We start from the raw sequence: 21,010 nt of genomic DNA on the forward strand, positions 1-21,010 counted from the left end.
TTTAAATGCAGAATTACTGAAATGTTAGTCCAATCTTTCGTTTATGACCTTCCACTTCTTTCAGGTACCTGTATAAACAGTAGTTCAGGTGTTTGTGAATGCCATGACAGAACACAGGACAAACACTATAAATCATGTCAAAGAATGCATTTGGATATTTAATAGACTGTTCTTGTGGGCACTCTGCCCAAAGGCACCAACCACCAAAACACTGTACCAAAATGATTAACCAAAAAAATATGAAATAACAAGCAATATAACAAACAATGCTTAACCAATAAATTAATATGAAAATTATGAACTCAGATTGGTGCGCGCGCGCGTGCGTGTGTGTGTGTGTGTGTGTGTGTGTGTGTGTGTGTGTGTAAGTAAATCAAGAGTTTGCTTATCTGTGATGAGTTTAAGATTCAGAGGTGGAAAATGCATGCAATATTTATTTTGCTGGCGTGAAATTCTGCAATCTAGTTTTTACAAACAGAAATTTTCAAAGTGTTATTCCAAATCACATCATCTTTTGAAACTGGCATGCATTTATGCTGTATCTCATTGATACAAGTACATGATATGGCTAAATCAAACTACAAGTTAGGAACTGGAAACTGTGCAAAACCAGTTTGATGGTCAATTAACACACATCAAAGTTGCTGGTGAACACAGCAGGCCAGGCAGCATCTCTAGGAAGAGGTGCAGTCGACGTTTTGGGCCGAGACCCTTCGGCAGGACTAACTGAAAGAAGAGCTAGTAAGAGATTTGAAAGTGGGAGGGGGAGGGGGAGAACCAAAACGATAGGAGAAGACAGGAGGGAGAGGGATGGAGCCAAGAGATGGACAGGTGATTGGCAAAAGGGATATGAGAGGATCAAGGGACAGGAGGCCTAGGGAGAAAGAAAAGGGGGAGGGGGGGAAAACCCAGAGGATGGGCAAGGGGTATAGTGAGAGGGACAGAGGGAGAAAAAGGAGAGAGAGAAAAAGAATGTGTGTATATAAATAAGTAACAGATGGGATAGGAGGGGCATTAGCGAAAGTTTGAGAAGTCAATGTTCATGCCATCAGGTTGGAGGCTACCCAGACGGAATATAAGGTGTTGTTCCTCCAACCTGAGTGTGGCTTCATCTTTACAGTAGAGGAGGCCGTGGATAGTCATAGTCATACTTTATTGATCCCGGGGGAAATTGGTTTTCGTTACAGTTGCACCATAAATAATAAATAGTAATAAAACCATAAATAGTTAAATAGTAATATGTAAATTATAGCAGGAAATAAGTCCAGGACCAGCCTATTGGCTCAGGGTGTCTGAGCCTCCAAGGGAGGAGTTGTAAAGTTTGATGGCCACAGGCAGGAATGACTTCCTATGACGCTCTGGTGTTGCATCTCGGTGGAATGAGTCTCTGGCTGAATGTACTCCTGTGCCCAACCAGTCCATTATGTAGTGGATGGGAGACATTGTCCAAGATGGCATGCAACTTCGACAGCATCCTCTTTTCAGACACCACCGTCAGAGAGTCCAGTTCCATCCCCTCAACACCACTGGCCTTACGAATGAGTTTGTTGATTCTGTTGGTGTCTGCTACCCTCAGCCTGCTGCCCCAGCACACAACAGCAAACATGATAGCACTGGCCACCACAGACTCGTAGAACATCCTCAGCATTGTCCAGTAGATGTTAAAGGACCTCAGTCTCCTCAGGAAATAGAGACAGCTCTGACCCTTCTTGTAGACAGCCTCAGTGTTCTTTGACCAGTCCAGTTTATTGTCAATTCGTATCCCCAGGTATTTGTAATCCTCCACCATGTCCACCCTGAGCCCCTGGATGGAAACAGGGGTCACCGGTACCTTAGCTCTCCTCAGGTCTACCACCAGCTCCTTAGTCTTTTTCACATTAAGCTGCAGATAATTCTGCTCACACCATGTGACAAAGTTTCCTATCGTAGTCCTGTACTCAGCCTCATCTCCCTTGCTGATGCATCCAACTATGGCAGAGTCATCAGAAAACTTCTGAAGATGACAAGACTCTGTGCAGTAGTTGAAGTCCGAGGTGTAAATGGTGAAAAGAAAGGGAGACAACACAGTCCCCTGTGGAGCCCCAGTGCTGCTGATCACTCTGTCGGACACACAGTGTTGCAAGCACAAGTACTGTGGTCTGCCAGTCAGGTAATCAATAATCCATGACACCAGGAAAGCATCCACCTGCATCGCTGTCAGCTTCTCTCCCAGCACAGCAGGGCGGATGGTGTTGAACGCACTGGAGAAGTCAAAAAACATGACCCTCACAGTGTTCGCTGGCTTGTCCAGGTGGGCGTAGACACGGTTCAGCAGGTAGACGATGGCATCCTCAACTCCTAGTCGGGGCTGGTAAGCGAACTGGAGAGGATCTAAGTGCAGCCTGACCATAGGCCGGAGCAGCTCCAGAACAAGTCTCTCCAGGGTCTTCATGATGTGGGAGGTCAATGCCACCGGTCTGTAGTCATTGAGGCCGCTGGGGCGCGGCGTCTTCGGCACAGGGACAAGGCAGGACATATCAGAATGGGAATGGGACGTGCAATTAAAATGTGTGGCCACTGGGAGATCCTGCTTTCTCTGGTGGACAGAGCGTAGGCGTTCAGCGAAACGATCTCCCAGTCTGCGTCGGGTCTCGCCAATATATAGAAGGCCACATCGGGAGCACTGGACGCAGTATATCACCCCAGCTGACTCACAGGTGAAGTGTCGCCTCACCTGGAAGGACTGTCTGGGGCCCTGAATGGTGGTAAGGGAGGAAGTGTAAGGGCATGTGTAGCACTTGTTCCGCTTACAAGGGAAAGTGCCAGGAGGGAGATGGGTGGGGAGGGATGGGGATGGGGGCGAATGGACAAGGGAGTTGCGTAGGGAGCGATCCCTGCGGAAAGCGGGGGGGGGGGAGGGAAAGATGTGCTTAGTGGTGGGATCCTGTTGGAGGTAGCAGAAGTTACGGAGAATAATATGTTGGACCCGGAGGCTGGCCTCCTCTACTGTAAAGATGAAGCCACACTCAGGTTGGAGGAACAACACCTTATATTCCGTCTGGGTAGCCTCCAACCTGATGGCATGAACATTGACTTCTCAAACTTCCGCTAATGCCCCAACTCCCCATCGTATCCCATCCGTTATTTATATATACACACATTCTTTTTCTCTCTCTCCTTTTTCTCCCTCTGTCCCTCTCATTATACCCCTTGCCCATCCTCTGGGTTTCCCCCCCTCCCCCTTTTCTTTCTCCCTAGGCCTCCTGTCCCATGATCCTCTCATATCCCCTTTGCCAATCAACTGTCCAGCTCTTGGCTCCATCCCTCCCCCTCCTGTCTTCTCCTATCATTTTGGATCTCCCCCTCCTCCTCCCACTTTCTTACTAGCTCTTCTTTCAGTTAGCCCTGACGAAGGGTCTCGGCCCAAAACATCGACTGTACCTCTTCCTAGAGATGCTGCCTGGCCTGCTGCGTTCACCAGCAACTTTGATGTTTGTTGCTTGAATTTCCAGCATCTGCAGATTTCCTCGTATTTGTGATGGTCAATTATATGCCCAGGACAAAGATAATCTACAGGTAATTTTCAAAGGTTATTTGAAAAATAAAGACAGAATATTAAGTATCCAGGTTTCCTGACATTTCAGAGTCGAGTGTTAAAGTATGCTTTAAGGACACAAGAGTCTGCAGAAAAACCTCACTTAGAGGCAAACTGGAAAAATATGCTGTGAATTTTGCATGGAATATTAGATACCCAGAATAGTTTTTCAATAATAAGCACCAAATAACTGTATGCAAATAGATCTGAGTCCAATGCTTTAGAAGATGAAAATAAAAACAGAACAATTAGGAATGCAAGTGGGTTAGAGTACAACAGTAAGAAAAGCTTAATGAAATTCCACAGGGCTTTATTAGGACTATTCCTAGAATACTCTGTGCAATTTTGGTCTCCATATCTGGAAAAACACTTGGTATGTAGTTACAAAAGCAAAGATCTAAAGATTTGATTCCTGGGACGAGGAAGATGCTTCATCAAGAAAAATTAAGGAAGCCTGGCCTATCATGCATGACATCTCAATGCAGTGGAATGAAATGTGAAACACAAACTTTTGAGGTGAGCTGACAGATTATGGGGGCATAATCTAAGGCTAGGATGTTGGAAAAGGAATATCTGTTTACACCTTGTGCTACAGATTACTGGAATTTTCCGCTTCAGAGAGTTGTGGAGATTGTCATTATAGTGATCAGACAGTAAAATGGACTTGGGGCACAGGATCACTCATGATCTTATACATGGTACATAGCAGACTTAGTGCTTATGAATTACTGCTGTGTCAATTTCTTACACACTGACATTTATAAAGAAACACTTGGTAAAACCATATGGAAAGCAAAGAAATACTGAAGATGATAGAAATCTAAAATGAAATGGATAATGTTGGAAATACTCAACAAGTCAGGCAGAAACTTTCCACAAATGTTGCCAGGCCTCTAGCACTTTGTTGTAGTTTTGATAAAATAAATAATCTATACAGACCAGCAATTTTAAAATATAGCTTAACTTATAATATCCTTAAATGAGACTTACAGCAATGAAGTAATACAAAACAGAGACTGCTACTGCGAGGACTCCAACACCTGCTGCTGCTGCGATACCTATGACACAAAGCACAAATGAAAAATAGGATATGAAAGAGCTGAATCATGATTCTGAATGGCAATTAAAAGGATGAAGGTGGGGGTTGGTGTGTGTGAAGAAATTAAAATATAGGAATATATATCAAAGTACTGATCCCTTGCAAACTGAATTTAATCTTGAACTGTATTCTCCTTATTAAAAATGCACAAAGGTTGTTCTATTAAGTATGATATTCCTAAATGGCCACTGCAGCACAAATGGAAGAGCTGCGGCCAGCATGACTTCCCATATACATTTCCAGTATGCCATTTCATGTGATTTGAATAATTTATCTTTTATATTAGATCAATACATATAAATTCAATACAGTGAAAAAAAATTGAGGAATACATTCAATTCAAACAATAAATAAGCAATGAGTACCAGGAAGAAAAGGTCAAAACTGTTTAGCATTTTTGAAACATTTCAGCAAAAGGAGTATTAAGACTATATTAACATATTTCTATAACCTTATTATCTCTGAAGGACAGATTTGGTGCAGGCATTAAACACCAGAGAACTACACACTGAGCAGTTTATCAGGTACACTTGTTCATTAATGCAAATCTCTAATCATCCAATCATCTGGCAGCAACTCAACGCATAAAAGCAGCAGAAGCTGAGTTGTCGTTCAGTCCGAACATTAGAATGGGGAAGAAATGTGATCCGAGTGACTTCAATCGTGGAATGATTTTTGATGCCAGAGTGGTTCAATTATCTCAGAATCTGCTGATTGCCTAGGATTTTCACACAGCCATCTTCCAGAGTTTACAAACAATGGTGCAAAAAGCAAAAAAAAGTGGTGTGCAGAAGAGCATCTCTGAGGGCATAACATATCGAAACTTGAAATGAATGGGCTACAGCAGCAGAAGATCATGAACATACACTTAGTGGTGACTTTATTAGGCACAGAAGGTAGCTAATGACATGGCCACCTAGTACAGTAATATAAAAAATATAATTATGCTTATAATCTTTCATACCCTTCAGATTTTAGAATATTTTAACCAAGTTAGGTTAGACCAGACTCATAGGACACCACAGCACAAAAATACGCCCTTTGGCCCATCTAGTCTGTGCCAAACCATTAATTTACCTAGTCCCCTCCCATCCAGGTACCTATCCAAATTTTTCTTAAATGCTGAAATCAAACCTGCATCCACCATTGCACTCAGAGCTTGTTCCACACACGCACCACATCCTGAGTGAAGAAGCTTCCCCTCATGCACCCCTCAAACATTTCATCTTTCACTCTTAACCCATGACCTCTAGTTGTGGCCTCACCCAACCTCAGAGGAAAAAGCCATATACAATAATTGTTTGGGTGTTGTTAATTTTCCCCATTTCACCTGGGATGGTATCCATGTACATTATTTCTGATGGGAAAAATGTCAAAGAGACTTTGTTTGTGAAAATATCATAAGCTGGTTAAGGTACAGAGGAAAAACACAATCATTTGGAAAACAGTGCAGTGTCTCTGTAAGGCTCCAGCATGAAGGCCACCAACCATATTTAAAGAAATCAAGTTATTTTTGCTAACTTCCAGCACTTCTCAAAGTTCAATATATCCGAAGGGAAACCGGTCTGATCGGTTTTGTTACTGTCTCTGACACAAATTATCTGGTGGAAAGTATGTGTGATACAATTGGATTGCCTCTGAATATACAGGTTGCTTGGAAACTTGAAGGAAAACGGAAACGACAGGAACTTGGCACAAGACCTTATGAATAAAAGGGCACAGGGAAAACTTATACCACTTCACTGAGCAGCAGCACATGAACTCCTCTACTTTAACACTGTTGCTGCAGACTCTGTAACTGGCAAAAACACGGTCACTCTCACTTTTTACACTATGTGATCCTTTCAGGCTGCACTCATCATGGCACCACTGCTTGCAGTACCATGTTGTATCAAAAAGCACAGTCAGCCTCTATAAACTAAGTTCATAGAAATGCAAAAGACAGTATGAGATTTGCCCAAATGGATTCCCTTTGGAGCGAAGTACATTGATGACTTTGATAAACTTAAAGAAAAACTTAAAGCTTTAATAAATAACGCAACTTTGTTGACATTGGTATTTACTAAGATTTGCTCTGTTGTAGACCAGTTAGCTGATATCTTGACTTGTATGTCATTACAGAGCAAGCATAAGGTAGGATCAGAACTTCAGATGGCAGACAAACTCCATGAAATTGTGTATCATCTTTCAGTTTGCCTCTCCAAAAGGTCACCAACTGCCTTGTTCTTTAAAATGATCATTTCCTGCTATAATGTCTCATTTAGTGTACAATGGCATGTCAAAGGATACAACTTCAAATTGTTCTTCATGGTCCTGATATTCCAGGCCCTGAATTTCATATTGTGAAATAAAATTTGCACCCCAGGCTTTACAGAGCAGGATCTGATTGAGCAGCAAAGGGGTCCATAACAACTGAAGTTCTGGCTCTGCTACATGGATATTAATGTTTACTCATTTGTAAGCACACGTATTGCTGTCTGGCATAGTTTAGTTGTTCACTTGTGTGCATACTACGCAAGTTCAGTCACTGGATTCCTTGCCCATTACCTCCCTCCTGGCTTGTTACTTTCATTCTTGCCCTCCTTCTTGCCACAGTCCAATTGCTTTCTACAGAGCCTTGCTATAATACCAGGCACCATTGCTGATCCCTGGTATCTGAACGCATCCTTGACACTAGCTCTAGAAATAAACCTAACCATTTTCCAGGTCTTGGCCCAGCTAGACATCTAATCGAGTTTCCAATCCATAGATTTTACCCTTGAATTTAAAGCCACCATCTGCAGTTTCCTCTTCTTCTTTGACAACTCTTTGATCTTGATCTTAAAACAAAACACATAGCATTCTAATTAGTCAAAAAAAGCTTTGTTCCCTATGCAAACATAGCTCAAACTTCTTTAAGTATACTTGTCTATGGATAATCTTTGCATGCTGGGTAATTATTAAATAAACAAAGCATTACTAACAGCAGAAAATATTTAAACTTTCATAATTAATGAGGAACAACTCAATTTTGAACTCTCTCAATATACAGAAGCTATCTAGTCATACTGTATTTCCTCAGGACTTAAGATGTATTCAAGTTTTGAATATATTTGACCATAAATTCAGTGGCGTTTTTATGCATTTGATGTAATTTCAAATTATATTTACATGTTGTACCACACTATATAATAAGGCTATAAAAACTTGCAATAAAACATTTTTTGAATTCCATGATATTCCATGATAGTGTGTGTGAAGCGCAGATTCAAATATCGCTGTGATGATTGTACGTTCTAGTACTAATTGTTTGGTGACAATAAAGTATAAAGTATTCATAAGTATTGGAAGAAGAATAACTTGCTTTATGAGGTTTGTTTTCTCCACTTATATTCTTTTGATAAATGCCATTTCGCATTTCAAGTCTATGCTGGCTCTCAGATAATTTATTTTTCTTGTAATTTATTCTCATATAGTTTACTGAAGTGTTCATACCCAAGATACATGCTTCAGATAGATGGGTAACCATTAGGAGAGGCAAGAGGAGTAGGATGTTAACACAGGGTTCCCCTGTGGCCATTCCCTTCAGCAATAAGTGTGCCCCTTTGGATACAGGGGTGGGAAGTGGGGAAATGACCTACCAGGCACAGCAGAAGTTAAGTCAATAGATTTGTAACCAGCTCCAAGGCTCAGCAGGGAAGGGCAAAGTCAGACTGAACATTAATGAATCGAAACTCGCTAGTTAGGAGAACAGAGAGGAGATTCTATGCCTGCCAGAGGCACTAAGATGGTGTGGTTTCTCCCAGGTGCTAAGTCGAATACGTGTCAGAATGGCTATAGAATATTCTCAAGGAGAGAGTGAGCTGCCAAAAGTCGTGTTGCATGTTAGCACCACTGACATAAGATAGAATGAGGGAAGAGGTACAGCGCAGTAAGTATAGAGAGCTAGGAAAGAGGCTGATAAGCAGGACCTCAAATGTAGTAATCTCAAGATTACACCTGCTGCCATGTGCTAGTCAGGACCGGAATAGAACGACAGAACAGATGGATGGATGAATGAATGAATGAAATGGCTGAGAAACTGCTACAGGGAGCAGGATTTCAGACTCTTGGATTATTTGAGCCTTTTCAGAGGAAGGGATAACCTGCACAAGAGGGATAGGTTGAACCCTAACTGTGGAGGGAACTAATATCCCAGCCGAGTGTTTCACTAGTGCTACATGAGAGGGTTCACACTGGTTTAGTAGAGGGACAGGAACCAGAACACCAGGATTAAGAAGCAGTAAGATATCATGACCAGTAAGATAGGGCAGGAGCAATGTCACAGAGGGCAATGCCACAGCTAAAGTATATGTACTTTAATGCTAGCAGTATTAAAGGTGAGGGTCATGAATACATTAGTACATGGAACTATAACATTATGGCCATAACAGACACAAGGTTGAGAGGGGCACAGAAATGAATGCTTAATATTCTAGAGTTTCAATGTTTCAGAAAAGATAAATGAATCAGAATTAGAATCAGATTTGCTTTCAGACATATTGTGAAATTTGGTGTTTTGCAGAGCAATACAGTGGAATACATAAAAATGTTTATAAGTTACAATAAGAAGTACAAACATAAAAAAGTAAGAGAGCAGAACAATGGGGCAGTGTTGATGGACTATTCAGAAATTTGATGGTGGAGGGGAAGAAGCTGTTCCTAAAACATTGAGTATGTGTCTTCAGGGTCCTGTATTTCCTTCCTGAGGATAATGAGAAAAAGACATGTCCTGGATGGTGAGGGTCCTTAATGTTGGATACTGCCTTTAGCCATTGACTTTTGAAGATGTCCTCAGTGGTGGGGAGGCTAGTGCCCATGATAGAGCCAGCTGAGTTTGTAATTTTCTGCAGCTTTTTCTGATCCTTTGTATCGGTTCCTCCATACCAGATGGCGATGCAACCTGTTAGAATGCTGTCCACTGTACATCTGCAGAAATTTGCGAGTCTTATATACCAAATCTCTTCAAACTCCTAATGAAATAACTGCTGGCATGCCTTTTTCCTAATTGCATCAATATGTTGGGCCCAGAATAGACTCCTCGATGAGGACTGATATATGTTCTGCCAACTTCTCCTTCCTTCAGTCAACAATCATTCCTTGGTCTTACTGACTTTGAGTGTAAGGTTGTTGTGGTGTCACCATTCAACCAGTCAATCTATCTTACTCTTGGACACCTGTTCGTCATCATCTGAGATTCTGCCAACAGCAGTTGTGTCATAAGCAAGTTTATAAATGGCACTTGCTTGGCCACACAATTATGAGCGTAGAGAGCACAGAGCAGAGGGTTAAGCATGCATCTTTTAAGGGAAACCTGCATTGTTTGTCAGCGGAGATGTTATTTTCTATCTGAACTGTCTGTGATCACCGAATGAGGAAGTTAAGGATCTAATTGCAGAGGGAAGTCCAAAGGCCCAGGTTTCAAATCTTGTTGATTAGTACTGACAGAATAATAGTATTGAGCGCTGAGCAGTAACCAATAGACAGCACCCTAATGAAGGCTTGCTAATTTCTAGGTCGTCCAAGGCTGAGTGCAGAGCCAATGAGACTGCATCTGCTGTAGACCTGTTGTGGTGGTAGACAAATTGCAGTGGGCTTTGATCCTTACTTAGACAGAAGTTACTTTTAAGCATTACCAACCTCTCAAAGCACTTCATCATAATAGACGTGAGTGCTACTGGGTGGTAGTCATTGAGGCAGCTCACTCTGCTCTTCTTGAGCACTGGTATGATTGATATCCTTCTGAAGCAGATGCGAACCTTCAACTGCAGTGAAAAAATTGAAGACGTCCTTGAACACTCCAACCAGTAAGCTGCATGGTTTTTTGGTTTCTGCCAGGTACGCCATTGGGGCTTTGAGAGCTCATCCTTTTGAAAGGTGTTCTGCCATTGGACTCTGATAACACAGGGTTGCCACGACGCTGCAGGGAACTGCACAGATAGAGTTTTGTTCTCCATCTCAAAGCATGCATATAAAGAGTTCACCTCATCAGGGAGTGAAGCACCCCAGCCATTTATGACGTTAGGTTTCGCCTTGCAGGAACCTAACCATGCTGTAGCTAACAAGCATCCAATTCTATCTCCAACTTCACTTGGAATTGCTTTTTCACTTTTAAGATAACCTTGGCAGTTTCCCTGCCAAAGATCAACAGATTTTTTAAACATTTTAAAACTATGTTGCTTACTGAAGTATCCACAGCTGTGACTGTAGATTTCAGATGTATTAGTCTTAAACAGGAATATTTGATGATTCCCTTTGGAGCCGCACATAAGAGAGTCGCCACTACCTGATGTCATCTTGACAAGGTTGGGGAGGGAAGTAGGACAATATCACAGCCACACTCAGAGTGGACATATGGAGAGGGGTCATCCACTGAGTCTACACAGGTAAAACTCAAAAATAAGAATGGTGCAATCACTTACATGGGATTATAATATGGAACCTCCAAGAGTGGAGGTTGAGGGGAGATCTGATAGATGATTGTAAGATTATGAGAGGCATAGAGAAGACAGCCAGTATATTTATCCCAGGGTTGTATGAGTAATACCAGAGTGCTTTCATTTAAGGTGAGAAGGGGCAAGTTCAAAGGAGATATGAGAGGCAAGTTTTCTTTTACACAGACAGTGGTGGGTAGCTGGAATACACTGCCAAGCAAAGACTGTTGAAGCTGCAACATTTTGCTCAATGGCAGGCTAACTGTCATTCAGCAACAGCTTTAACTGATTCAATTAAGAAACTGATTCAGTTCAAGAAAGCCACCACAAAAATAGGCAAAATATGCAAACTAAATTCTGATCCATTTTCACCCAGGTGCCTTGTGTTTCAACATTGTGAGCAGAAACAGATAAATTGGGTGAAACATACTATTCTCAGTCTGGTGAAAATCTCTAAAGTTTTCATATTTTGATAAAAAGAAGATGAGGGGAAAACATTTCAATTATACAAATGCTTGAGTTATTCTTCATAAATTAAGCACATTGTATATTTAGTGGAGGAAAAGGTATTGTGAAAAAGCACACTCAGAACAGATTTTGACAATTCAGCATTTGAATGACAAGTCAACATTGCAAGGTAAATGTGCATGCAAACATTTTATATTTATTTGGAATCTGAAAAAGGAATAAAATTTATTAACCAAGTATTTTTGAAGAAATGGCATGAAGGTTAGATAATTCGAGTTGGGATAAGGGGACGGAAGATCTGTTTGAAAGTGTGAAAGAACAAGTGGAAACATTTTAAGCATGCTGAATTAAGGGTTGGGTACTCTCAGAAATTTCAGCTCTTTTGTTGCAGTGTTCCAATGAAAAACAATAAATAGACTTGGAATGCACAACCGTTTTCACATATTAAAACTTATTTACAAGGAGGGCTAGAAAATGGCTTGCAGGATAAAGTTGCAATAGCAGATGAAAAGGGGCCTGTTTTGTCTCAAAGAACTGATGAGCTTGAAGAGTGTTGCTACATGTAGGGATGGTAAGTATAGAGATTGGGACACCAAGGGTATCACAGTGATGAAGAAATGTAAGTAATAAACTACCCTTTCAGCCTCTACCTCTACCCCTTATTCCAACACACAGGCTTGTTACACATCTTTATGATTCCACCGAACTACTATCACTGCTGTGCTTGTCTTTGGGTGTATCATTGTGATTGTAAGAGAAAGGTAGGATAAAGTTTCTCAATTGACCTAATTTCTTACAGAGGATAAAATGAAGTCATAAGTAATCTGTAAAGTGGAGCATCAAATGAGTTACCTAAAAGGTAAAGTATCAATTAAGGGTTTAATTATTCCAAGACTGAATGGTAACAATATTCTCTTCTGAGTAGGTAGATGTAGTAAATGTCAAAATACACAGATTAATAGTGGGATTACAAATATTGGAATATTTTTGTCAAATTAGTGCAACAATATTTAAGTATATTTGGGTTCCCAATGAAGCTGTTGTGTGACCTGTTTTATTTCCTTAAGATTTGGAGACTTTCCTGTTCTCCAGAGTGCCATTCCAGGATCACGTAGCCATAAGATATAGTATCATTCCCTATTCTTCTCTGAACTTCCAGAACAATAAAACATGGTACTTTATAAGAAATAAGGCTAGTGTTAAATATATTAAGATAGTGAAGATCTAGAGCCCTATTGATCAATTTCCTTCTTTTCTCCCATGAGTGCCAGATTCCCAGTTTGTATTAAAATTAGAATGCCAGCATAGGTAAAGTCAAATTGTTCTATGTGTGAAGCATACTGGAGAATGACCCTCTTAGTGAACTATTGTTTCACATTATGACCTTCTCCAACATAACCCATAAAATCAGAAATACAGCCTATATCACTTTATGGGAAGATAGTCTTTAGGTTAAATTTTAAGCCGAACATCAACTTGTATGAAAATAACCACACAGCAGGAAAACAAAACTGCATTTTTCTTCTTGCTATTTTGCCATAACTATAAAAACAATAATTTCCCTTCAGATTACATTTTTCCCCATTAAATACTGGAATGTAGAGAAACTATAAACATATCTCCAATTTTTTATACTTAAATTACATTCATTTTAATTTTACCTTGGACAGGTTCGACCCCCATCTCTTCTACAGATTTTGCATTCAGTATATAGAAAAAAAGAAACAAATATTAGACATCTGGAAATCAGAAAAGAAATAAAAGGACAACAATGAACTAAGATAGTTAAATAATGACATGAGCTTGGGTAATAACAGAACTTTGGCCTGAGAAAGGATGTAAAACAGGATGATCAGCTACAGTCTGTGTTATGTACTCTACCTTATTTTCTTTTCTTAATTTGGAGTGCAACGACTAAAGAATCACATACCAGCCATTTTCAGAAGCTAGAAGTTCTGGCGAATGTTTTTGTTTAAGTATTTAAAATATACAAAAATCTCACAGTCCTAGTACAACTAATAAACAAAACAGTTAAAAAATTGTACAATGTACAATGAAAATGAAGAACAATTAACAGTTTTTGTTACAGCCCAGGCTATTTCCCAATGTCATTTTCCGATGCTGCCAACTGAAACATCATCTGTGTTGTGTTGTGAGCCTTTTATGAACCAAACAGTATCCATAAAGCTGTTATGTAATTTCACCAGAGCTAAAATTCCACCATTTTATCACTAGACTTTTAAAAATCAGGGCTAGTACAGGATGCCTCATACATAAGAAGCAGAGTGCAAAACACATGTTACAGATTAAATTACACATCTTTCTTTGGGCAACATAGGTGTAGAAGTAAAACAACAAAATAAAACATACTGTTGTTTTTCATCTGCATGGATATTTTGGGATTTGAAGTTGTGTCTGATAATGAATTAAAAATAACACTGATGTTTTAATTTTGTTGGCAGATCCCATTACAGTCACCAATGTCCATATAATCATACTGGTCTGAAAATATAGTGGATATGAATGAAACTTATAGAGTCATGGAAAAGTACAGGACAGAAACAGGTGCTTCAGCCCATCTAGTCTGTGCAGAACCATTTAATTTGCCTACTTCCATTGACCTGCACCAGAACCACAGCCCACCATACCCTTTCAAACTTCTCTTAAAATGTTGAAATCAAGCTCGCATGCACCACTAATGCTGGCGGCTTTTTCCAATCTCACGACACTCTGAGTGAAGAAGTTTCCTCCCATGTTCCTCTTAAACTTTGCACCTTTCACCCTCAACCCATGACCTCTAGTTGTAGTGCCACCCAACCTCAGTGGAAAAAGCCTGCATTTACCCTACATTTACTCCTCATAAAAGAATTTGAGTACATTGATCTAACTGTATATGTAATTGACTCATACAACTTATCATCACTCTTTTAGTTTAACAAACCACAGATATCTTTCTCAATTGCTGTTTTACACTATTTGCTTTATGTATATTTTTTCCTTAAATTGGGATCACAAAGAATTGCATCAGAGGTTTAACAACATTATTTGTGCTGCTGGTTTAACATAATTCACCCTCACTTCATGCAAAATTCAAAACAAGCAACAAAAGCAGAAAACAGTCTTTGCGGTATTTGGTTTAATGTTCATGTTAATAGTGAATGTGGTTTTCAAAATAGAAAGGTCGCTGAACTGAGTCTCAAAAGCAACAACATCAGCATAGGTGGAAATCTGAGACCTGATTACAGACTGGTAATTCATTAAAAGATCAACAAGGAAAGCAACTGATTTAATATTTCCTTGCACTTGACTGGTCATATGTAATTTAAATCATTAACATGTAGCATAATTTAACTGGCTGGTTCAATATGCCAAGACTTTTCAATAGTTTTGTTTTCTTCAGGATTAATATTATGTCATGGACTGAGAAAAGTAACATCAATCTCCCAAAGTCTACTGTGAAAGCTACTTGAATGATGGCTGTTAGGTCAAATTTATATGATTAAGTTCAAGATATGCACTGGGGCCCAGTTATTTAAGCTCCTCATAACAATCACATAGGAAGGAAACTAATCACTAATTTTCTCTTCACTCAGGGTCTTTGGTTGACTTAATTGAGACAATGATCTTTAATCAACATCAATCTGCTGAATTTGACTTTAAGGATACAAATGAAGTGCATGAAAAGCCAATTGTAACAATATGCTTTTTCAAAATGCAATATGTCTGTGATGCAAGTTCTCTGATAATAATTCAGCATTAGGATGAACTGATAATGTGATGCTGACTGGACTTTCATATTCAGATGTCTGTTGCTCACTTGCTGAGGAGTTGCTTGGTACTTCTTTAATTCTAAAGATTTTTTTTAAACTATCAATGGGAATATAGGAAAATGTTTCATCTTCAAATGTGAGAAATTTAAGTCTCATAACTTGTAATTGCAATATATTGAAATGCTCAATTTTGTGTCAAGCTAGAAACAGCATAAAAACAATGAATTCACCAGATTGAATGCCCTGTCTCAAGAAATTCCTCATCTCTGTTATAAATGGCTGTCCTTCTATTCTGAGGTTGTGCCCTTTGGTCCCAGACTCTCCCACTGTAGAAACATCCTCTCCATGGCCACTCTTTTTAGGCCTTTCAATATTTGATAGGTTTCCATAAGATCCCACCCTACCGTCATTTTTGTAAACTCCAGTGAGTATAGGCACAAAGCCATCAAAGCTCTTCATATGTTAACCCCTTCATTCCCAGAACCATTCTCATGGACCTCCTCAAAAGGATCCTTTCTAATGCCAGCAGATCTTTTCAAAGGGGCCCAAAACTGCTCATTATACTTCAAGTGCAGTTTGTCCAATGCCCTATAAAGCCTCAACATTACATCCTTACTTTTATATTCTAGTCCTCTTGAAATGAATGCTAACATTGCATTTGCATTCCTTAAACACCAACTCAACCTTCAAGTTAACCTTTAGGGAATCCTGCAGGAGACTCCCAAGTCCCCTTACATCTCTAATTTCTGAATTTGCTCCCCAATTAGAAGTAGTCTGCGCCCTTATGCCTTCTACCTATGTGCATCATCATACACTTCACTATACTAATCTCCATCTGACAGTTCCTTGTTCATTTGACTAATCTGTCAAAGTCTTTCTGCAGATTCCACGCTTCCTCAACACTACAGTCCCTATAAAAAGTATCTACCCTTCCATCTATTTTTGTATGCTCTACAAACTTGGCCACAAAGCCATTCATTCTATCATCTAGATCACTGACATATAACGTGGTTTACACTCACCAACTGATACATTCTTCTAACATCTATGACACTTACCTTCTGAAATCAAAACATAAGAGTTATAATTCTAAACAACTTCCTATTACCCTTATTATTTTGACTGGTGAAAATTGTATCATAAAGGCAGTCATGTTCACAATTATTCTTTTTGTAACCAATAAATTACATGTAATGCTTTTATTAATTGGAAAATCAACATAAACCTAATTCATATGCGATATGTTCACTCAGAAGATCACAATGCCATTTTCTATGATTAAATGATAGAAACAAGGTTGTTCTAGTTTCTGTAATGCTGTGCAAAAAAATACAGTTCAAAAAGATAAATCAAAGACTTATTAACAAGACCGATCAACACAAGATAGTAACAGACCAAGAAGTTAAAGAATTTCCAGTAGTTTGAAATCACTACTTGACTAAATGAGATTATGTCTCACAGAAACTTACAAAGGCAGGAAAACTTAGCCAAAGGACCAACTCAGTTCAGTTAAAACAATATACACTCATTGGCCACTTTATTAGGTACACTTGCACAAATATCTAACCAGCCAACCATGTGGCAGCAATTCAATGCATAAAAGAAGGCAGACAAGATCAAGAGGTTCAAAGGTTCAGACCAAACGTCAGAATGGGAAAGAAATGTGGCTTTGACCACGGAATGATTGCTAATGCCAGATATGGTGGTTTGAGCATCTCAGAAACTGCTGATCTTCTGGAGTGTTCACGCACAACAGTCTCCAGAATTTACAGAGAATGGTGTGAAAAACAAAAAAAAAAATTCATTGAGCGGTGGGCAGTTCTGTGGGTGTTAATCAGAAAGGTCAGACTGGTTCAAGCTGACAGGAAGGCAACAGTAACTCTAACTACGTGTTACAATGGTGGTGTGCAGAACAGCATCTCTGAATGCAAAATATGTTGAATTTTAAAGTGGATGGGCTGCAGCAGCAGAAGATCATACTGGTTCAACTCCTGTACCTAATAAAGTGGCCACTGAATGTATGTAGTTCAGACTTGAAGTATAAATAACTATCAGTTTGCTAAAAGCTATTGTTTTCATCAAAAGATCAACTCATGGCTGGACTTTCAATCAGAATGCATCAACGATCCATGACCTGTTTGACAGAAATACAAAACCTGTACAGCAATGGATTTCGGATATCTAAGAAAAAGATCCTTACATATTGTTGCTTTCCAAAATTTACTTCAGTTATTTTGCGAGCTGTTTCTAAATTATCCGACTGTTTTTGCCATCTCTGATAACTGCCATAATTTTTACTGCCTGTCTGCCTTACTTTCTCTGAGCTTATAGATTGCTTTTCTAACCTTTTGCCTTTATCTTGAGAGCTAACTTCCTTAACTTCAATTTCCAAAATAAGCTCCCCATTGGCTGGTCATGGTTTACTCTTTCGTTACCTCATCCCCCAAAACAGATGTGGTTCATGAATAGATGCACATTTTAACATAATTATATAATTACTTCAGGAATGTATGCACTTGGGAAATCATCTCTATTTTTCTTTGCTGCAGTTTTTAACTGACCCTGTGTTTACATTTGATATGGACAATTTGCTAAAAGATGATATACCTCCAACATTTTAACAATGATGTCATTGGATGCACTCATAAAATGACAAATATGCAGCATTGTGCATAAAAATCATCTAATTTACCCAGAGTTGAGTCATTTAATAGTTTCCAGCTCCAATCCAAAACACATTCTCCTTAATTAGCTTCAACTAGTATCTCTGAACACTTTATGGCAAATTCTTCTGCTAATAACAAATTCAATAGTTAATGTGAATAAAATATGATTCTGATATTAATCAGTCATTTTATTGTTGTTGGTGTCATAATGCTATAATCACAAGTAACTACACTATTATAACTGGAGACCACAATATGCATGCATTGCAGGAAAAACATTCACAATATAATTGCATAGCTTACCCAACATGATTTCTTCTGTCCTATCCAGTTGTGCTGGGTGCAGATCATAATCCAACAACTCTTTAAAACGATCTTCCAGGTCCTTACTTCCCTCAGTTGAAAAGCCATAATCACAAAAAGCAACACTAGAAGGTAGAACTGAGGCAAACACCCTATGTGGAGCTTTGATGTTTGCAGAATCACCAGCATCTGTTGAAAAATAAAACATGGAATTAATACTTAGATGTGCAGCATTGCCTCACTTCAAAAAAGATTCAAAACAAAAAATTATGTATTTGAAGCTAAATACATAATTTAGTTGTTGCCGCCTGGGATTTCAAAAATTGGACAAGCAGAGGAAATTCACAAGCAGCACTGGAGGAACTCGGCAGGTTGGGCAGCATCTATGGAGAGAAAAGGTCAGTTGCCGTTTCTGTCAAGATCATTTCTATTTTTATGTGGCTCCAAAAGAAGAGGACATTTTATTCTTCCACCAGTATAGAGGATCATAATTCAATTGTTTTAAATAAATCTCTGCTAAATTGCTTTAGTTCCATTAGCTCATGCTAATGAAAATCACAAAAACACGTAATCTTACATATAATGATGGAAGTTGGCACCAAAGACACACGGGTGTTCAAGAAAGCGAGTGTGCAGTCTACAACAAGAGAATCAGGACAAAACTGCCAGTTCAGTGGAACATACATCCAGGGAGAGGTAAAAGGAATAAGCGACGCTAAAGGAATAAAAGAGGTGGAGCGGAGTAATGATGGCGCTGAACGGCAACTCCTTTGCTTGCATCTTCGGAAACAGCTCTATTTCCATCTTTAATATCTTTCTTTGGAAGACCCTGACCTGGAGTTACATGCTGACTTCGGTTCTTTGTGGGAATGAGACCCGCTCTTGGGATTTCATAACTGACCATTGAGTCCAGCTCGGATTTGGAAGCCAAGGATCTCAGGGCTCTGGAGACAGGCGGATCTAGGGTTGGTGTCACTGCAGGAAACCTGTGCGTCGCTGGGATATCTGCTGTGTGCCTGGAGACCTGAAATCTTTGAGATCTTCTGGCACAGAGCTCGAAAAAGGCAACGTAACAGACTTTTAACATCGTAAACCAGCGAGTTGTTTGTTATGTCTCCCTGCTCACTGGGAAAATGGGACACCTCCTTCTCCCTTATTAGGGAGAGAGCCAGTGGTATGTCGTATACTGGGTGAAAGGCAAAATTTCTGGGGTAAATACAAGTCTGTGTCTTTGCTATTGCTTTGCTCGTGCTTGAGTGCTTGGTGGTAGGTGCCGATGCTTTTCTTTTTTTTTGCTGGTGGGGGTGAGGGGGATTGTTGCTCGCTGCTGCTTACACGCAGGAGGGAGAGGAGCTGGGGGGGATTTTAGGGTTCTAACATTTAACTGTCATTCATTCTTTGGGGCACTCTATTTTCGTGGATGGCTGCAGAAAAAAAAGCATTTCAGGATGTATATTGTATACATTTCTCTGATATTAAATTGGACCTTTGAAACTACAGGAGAAAGGAAAATAAAATGAAGAGTGTGACAATGAGTGGAAAATTAAATAAAAACCATAACCTGTCTGTTATGATTCAGTGCTATATATTTTTTTGTAACCCAAGCTAGGTTATGGACTTCTGCATTTAATCCAGGCTGATACTACAGTGCCAAGCTAAGGAGGTTAGTTAGGAAAATTCAGTCGCTAGGTATACATGGAGAGGTGGTAAATTGGATCAGACATTGGCTCAATGGAAGAAGCCGAAGAGTGGTAGTAGAGAATATTGCTTCTCTGAGTGGAGGCCTGTGACAAGTGGTGTGCCACAGGGATCAGTGCTGGGTCCATTGTTATTTGTCATCTATATCAATGATCTGGATGATAATGTGGTAAATTGGATCAGCAAATTTGCTGATGATACAAAGATTGGAGGTGTAGTAGACAGTGAGGAAGGTTTTCAGAGCCTGCAGAGGGACTTGGACCAGCTGGAAAAATGAGCTGAAAAATGGCAAATGGAGTTTAATACAGACAAGTGTGACGTATTGCACGTTGGAAGGACAAACCAAGGTAGAACATACAGGGTTAATGGTAAGGCACTGAGGAGTGCAGTAGAACAGAGGGATCTGGGAATACAGATACAAAATTCCCTAAAAGTGGATAGGGTCGTAAAGAGAGCTTTTGGTACATTGGCCTTTATTAATCAAAGTATTGAGTATAAGAGCTGGAATGTTATGATGAGGTTGTATAAGGCATTGGTGAGGCCGAATCTGGAGTATTGTGTTCAGTTTTGGTCACCAAATTACAGGAAGGATATAAATAAGGTTGAAAGAGTGCAGAGAAGGTTTACAAGGATGTTGCCAGGACTTGAGAAACTCAGTTACAGAGAAAGGTTGAATAGGTTAGGACTTTATTCCCTGGAGCGTAGAAGAATGAGGGGTGATTTGATAGAGGTATATAAAATTATGATGGGTATAGATAGAGTGAATGCAAGCAGGCTTTTTCCACTGAGGCAAGGGGAGAAAAAAAAACAGAGGACATGGGTTAAGGGTGAGGGGGGAAAGGTTTAAAGGGAACATTAGGGGGGGGCTTCTTCACACAGAGAGTGGTGGGAGTATGGAATGAGCTGCCAGATGAGGTGGTAAATGCAGGTTCTTTTTTAACATTTAAGAATAAATTGGACAGATACATGGATGGGAGGTG

General features: G+C 39.7%; 1 protein-coding gene across 4 annotated transcripts in view; it reads right to left on the reverse strand.

Moving 5' to 3' along the window:
- The window catches only part of odr4 (odr-4 GPCR localization factor homolog), a 95,846-nt gene that overhangs the window by 400 nt on the left and 74,436 nt on the right, over window positions 1–21,010 (reverse strand). For all 4 annotated transcript variants that reach the window (XM_063064068.1, XM_063064070.1, XM_063064066.1 and 1 more), the window contains 4 exons: window positions 18,333–18,521; window positions 13,255–13,281; window positions 7,430–7,492; window positions 4,565–4,632 (listed from right to left, as the gene is read on the reverse strand). In XM_063064068.1, coding sequence (XP_062920138.1) covers window positions 4,565–4,632; window positions 7,430–7,492; window positions 13,255–13,281; window positions 18,333–18,521 — 347 coding nt within the window. The remainder of the gene's footprint in view (window positions 1–4,564; window positions 4,633–7,429; window positions 7,493–13,254; window positions 13,282–18,332; window positions 18,522–21,010) is intronic.

The sequence above is a fragment of the Mobula hypostoma genome, chromosome 12 (genome assembly GCF_963921235.1).
Source record: "Mobula hypostoma chromosome 12, sMobHyp1.1, whole genome shotgun sequence".
NCBI lineage: Eukaryota > Metazoa > Chordata > Chondrichthyes > Myliobatiformes > Myliobatidae > Mobula > Mobula hypostoma.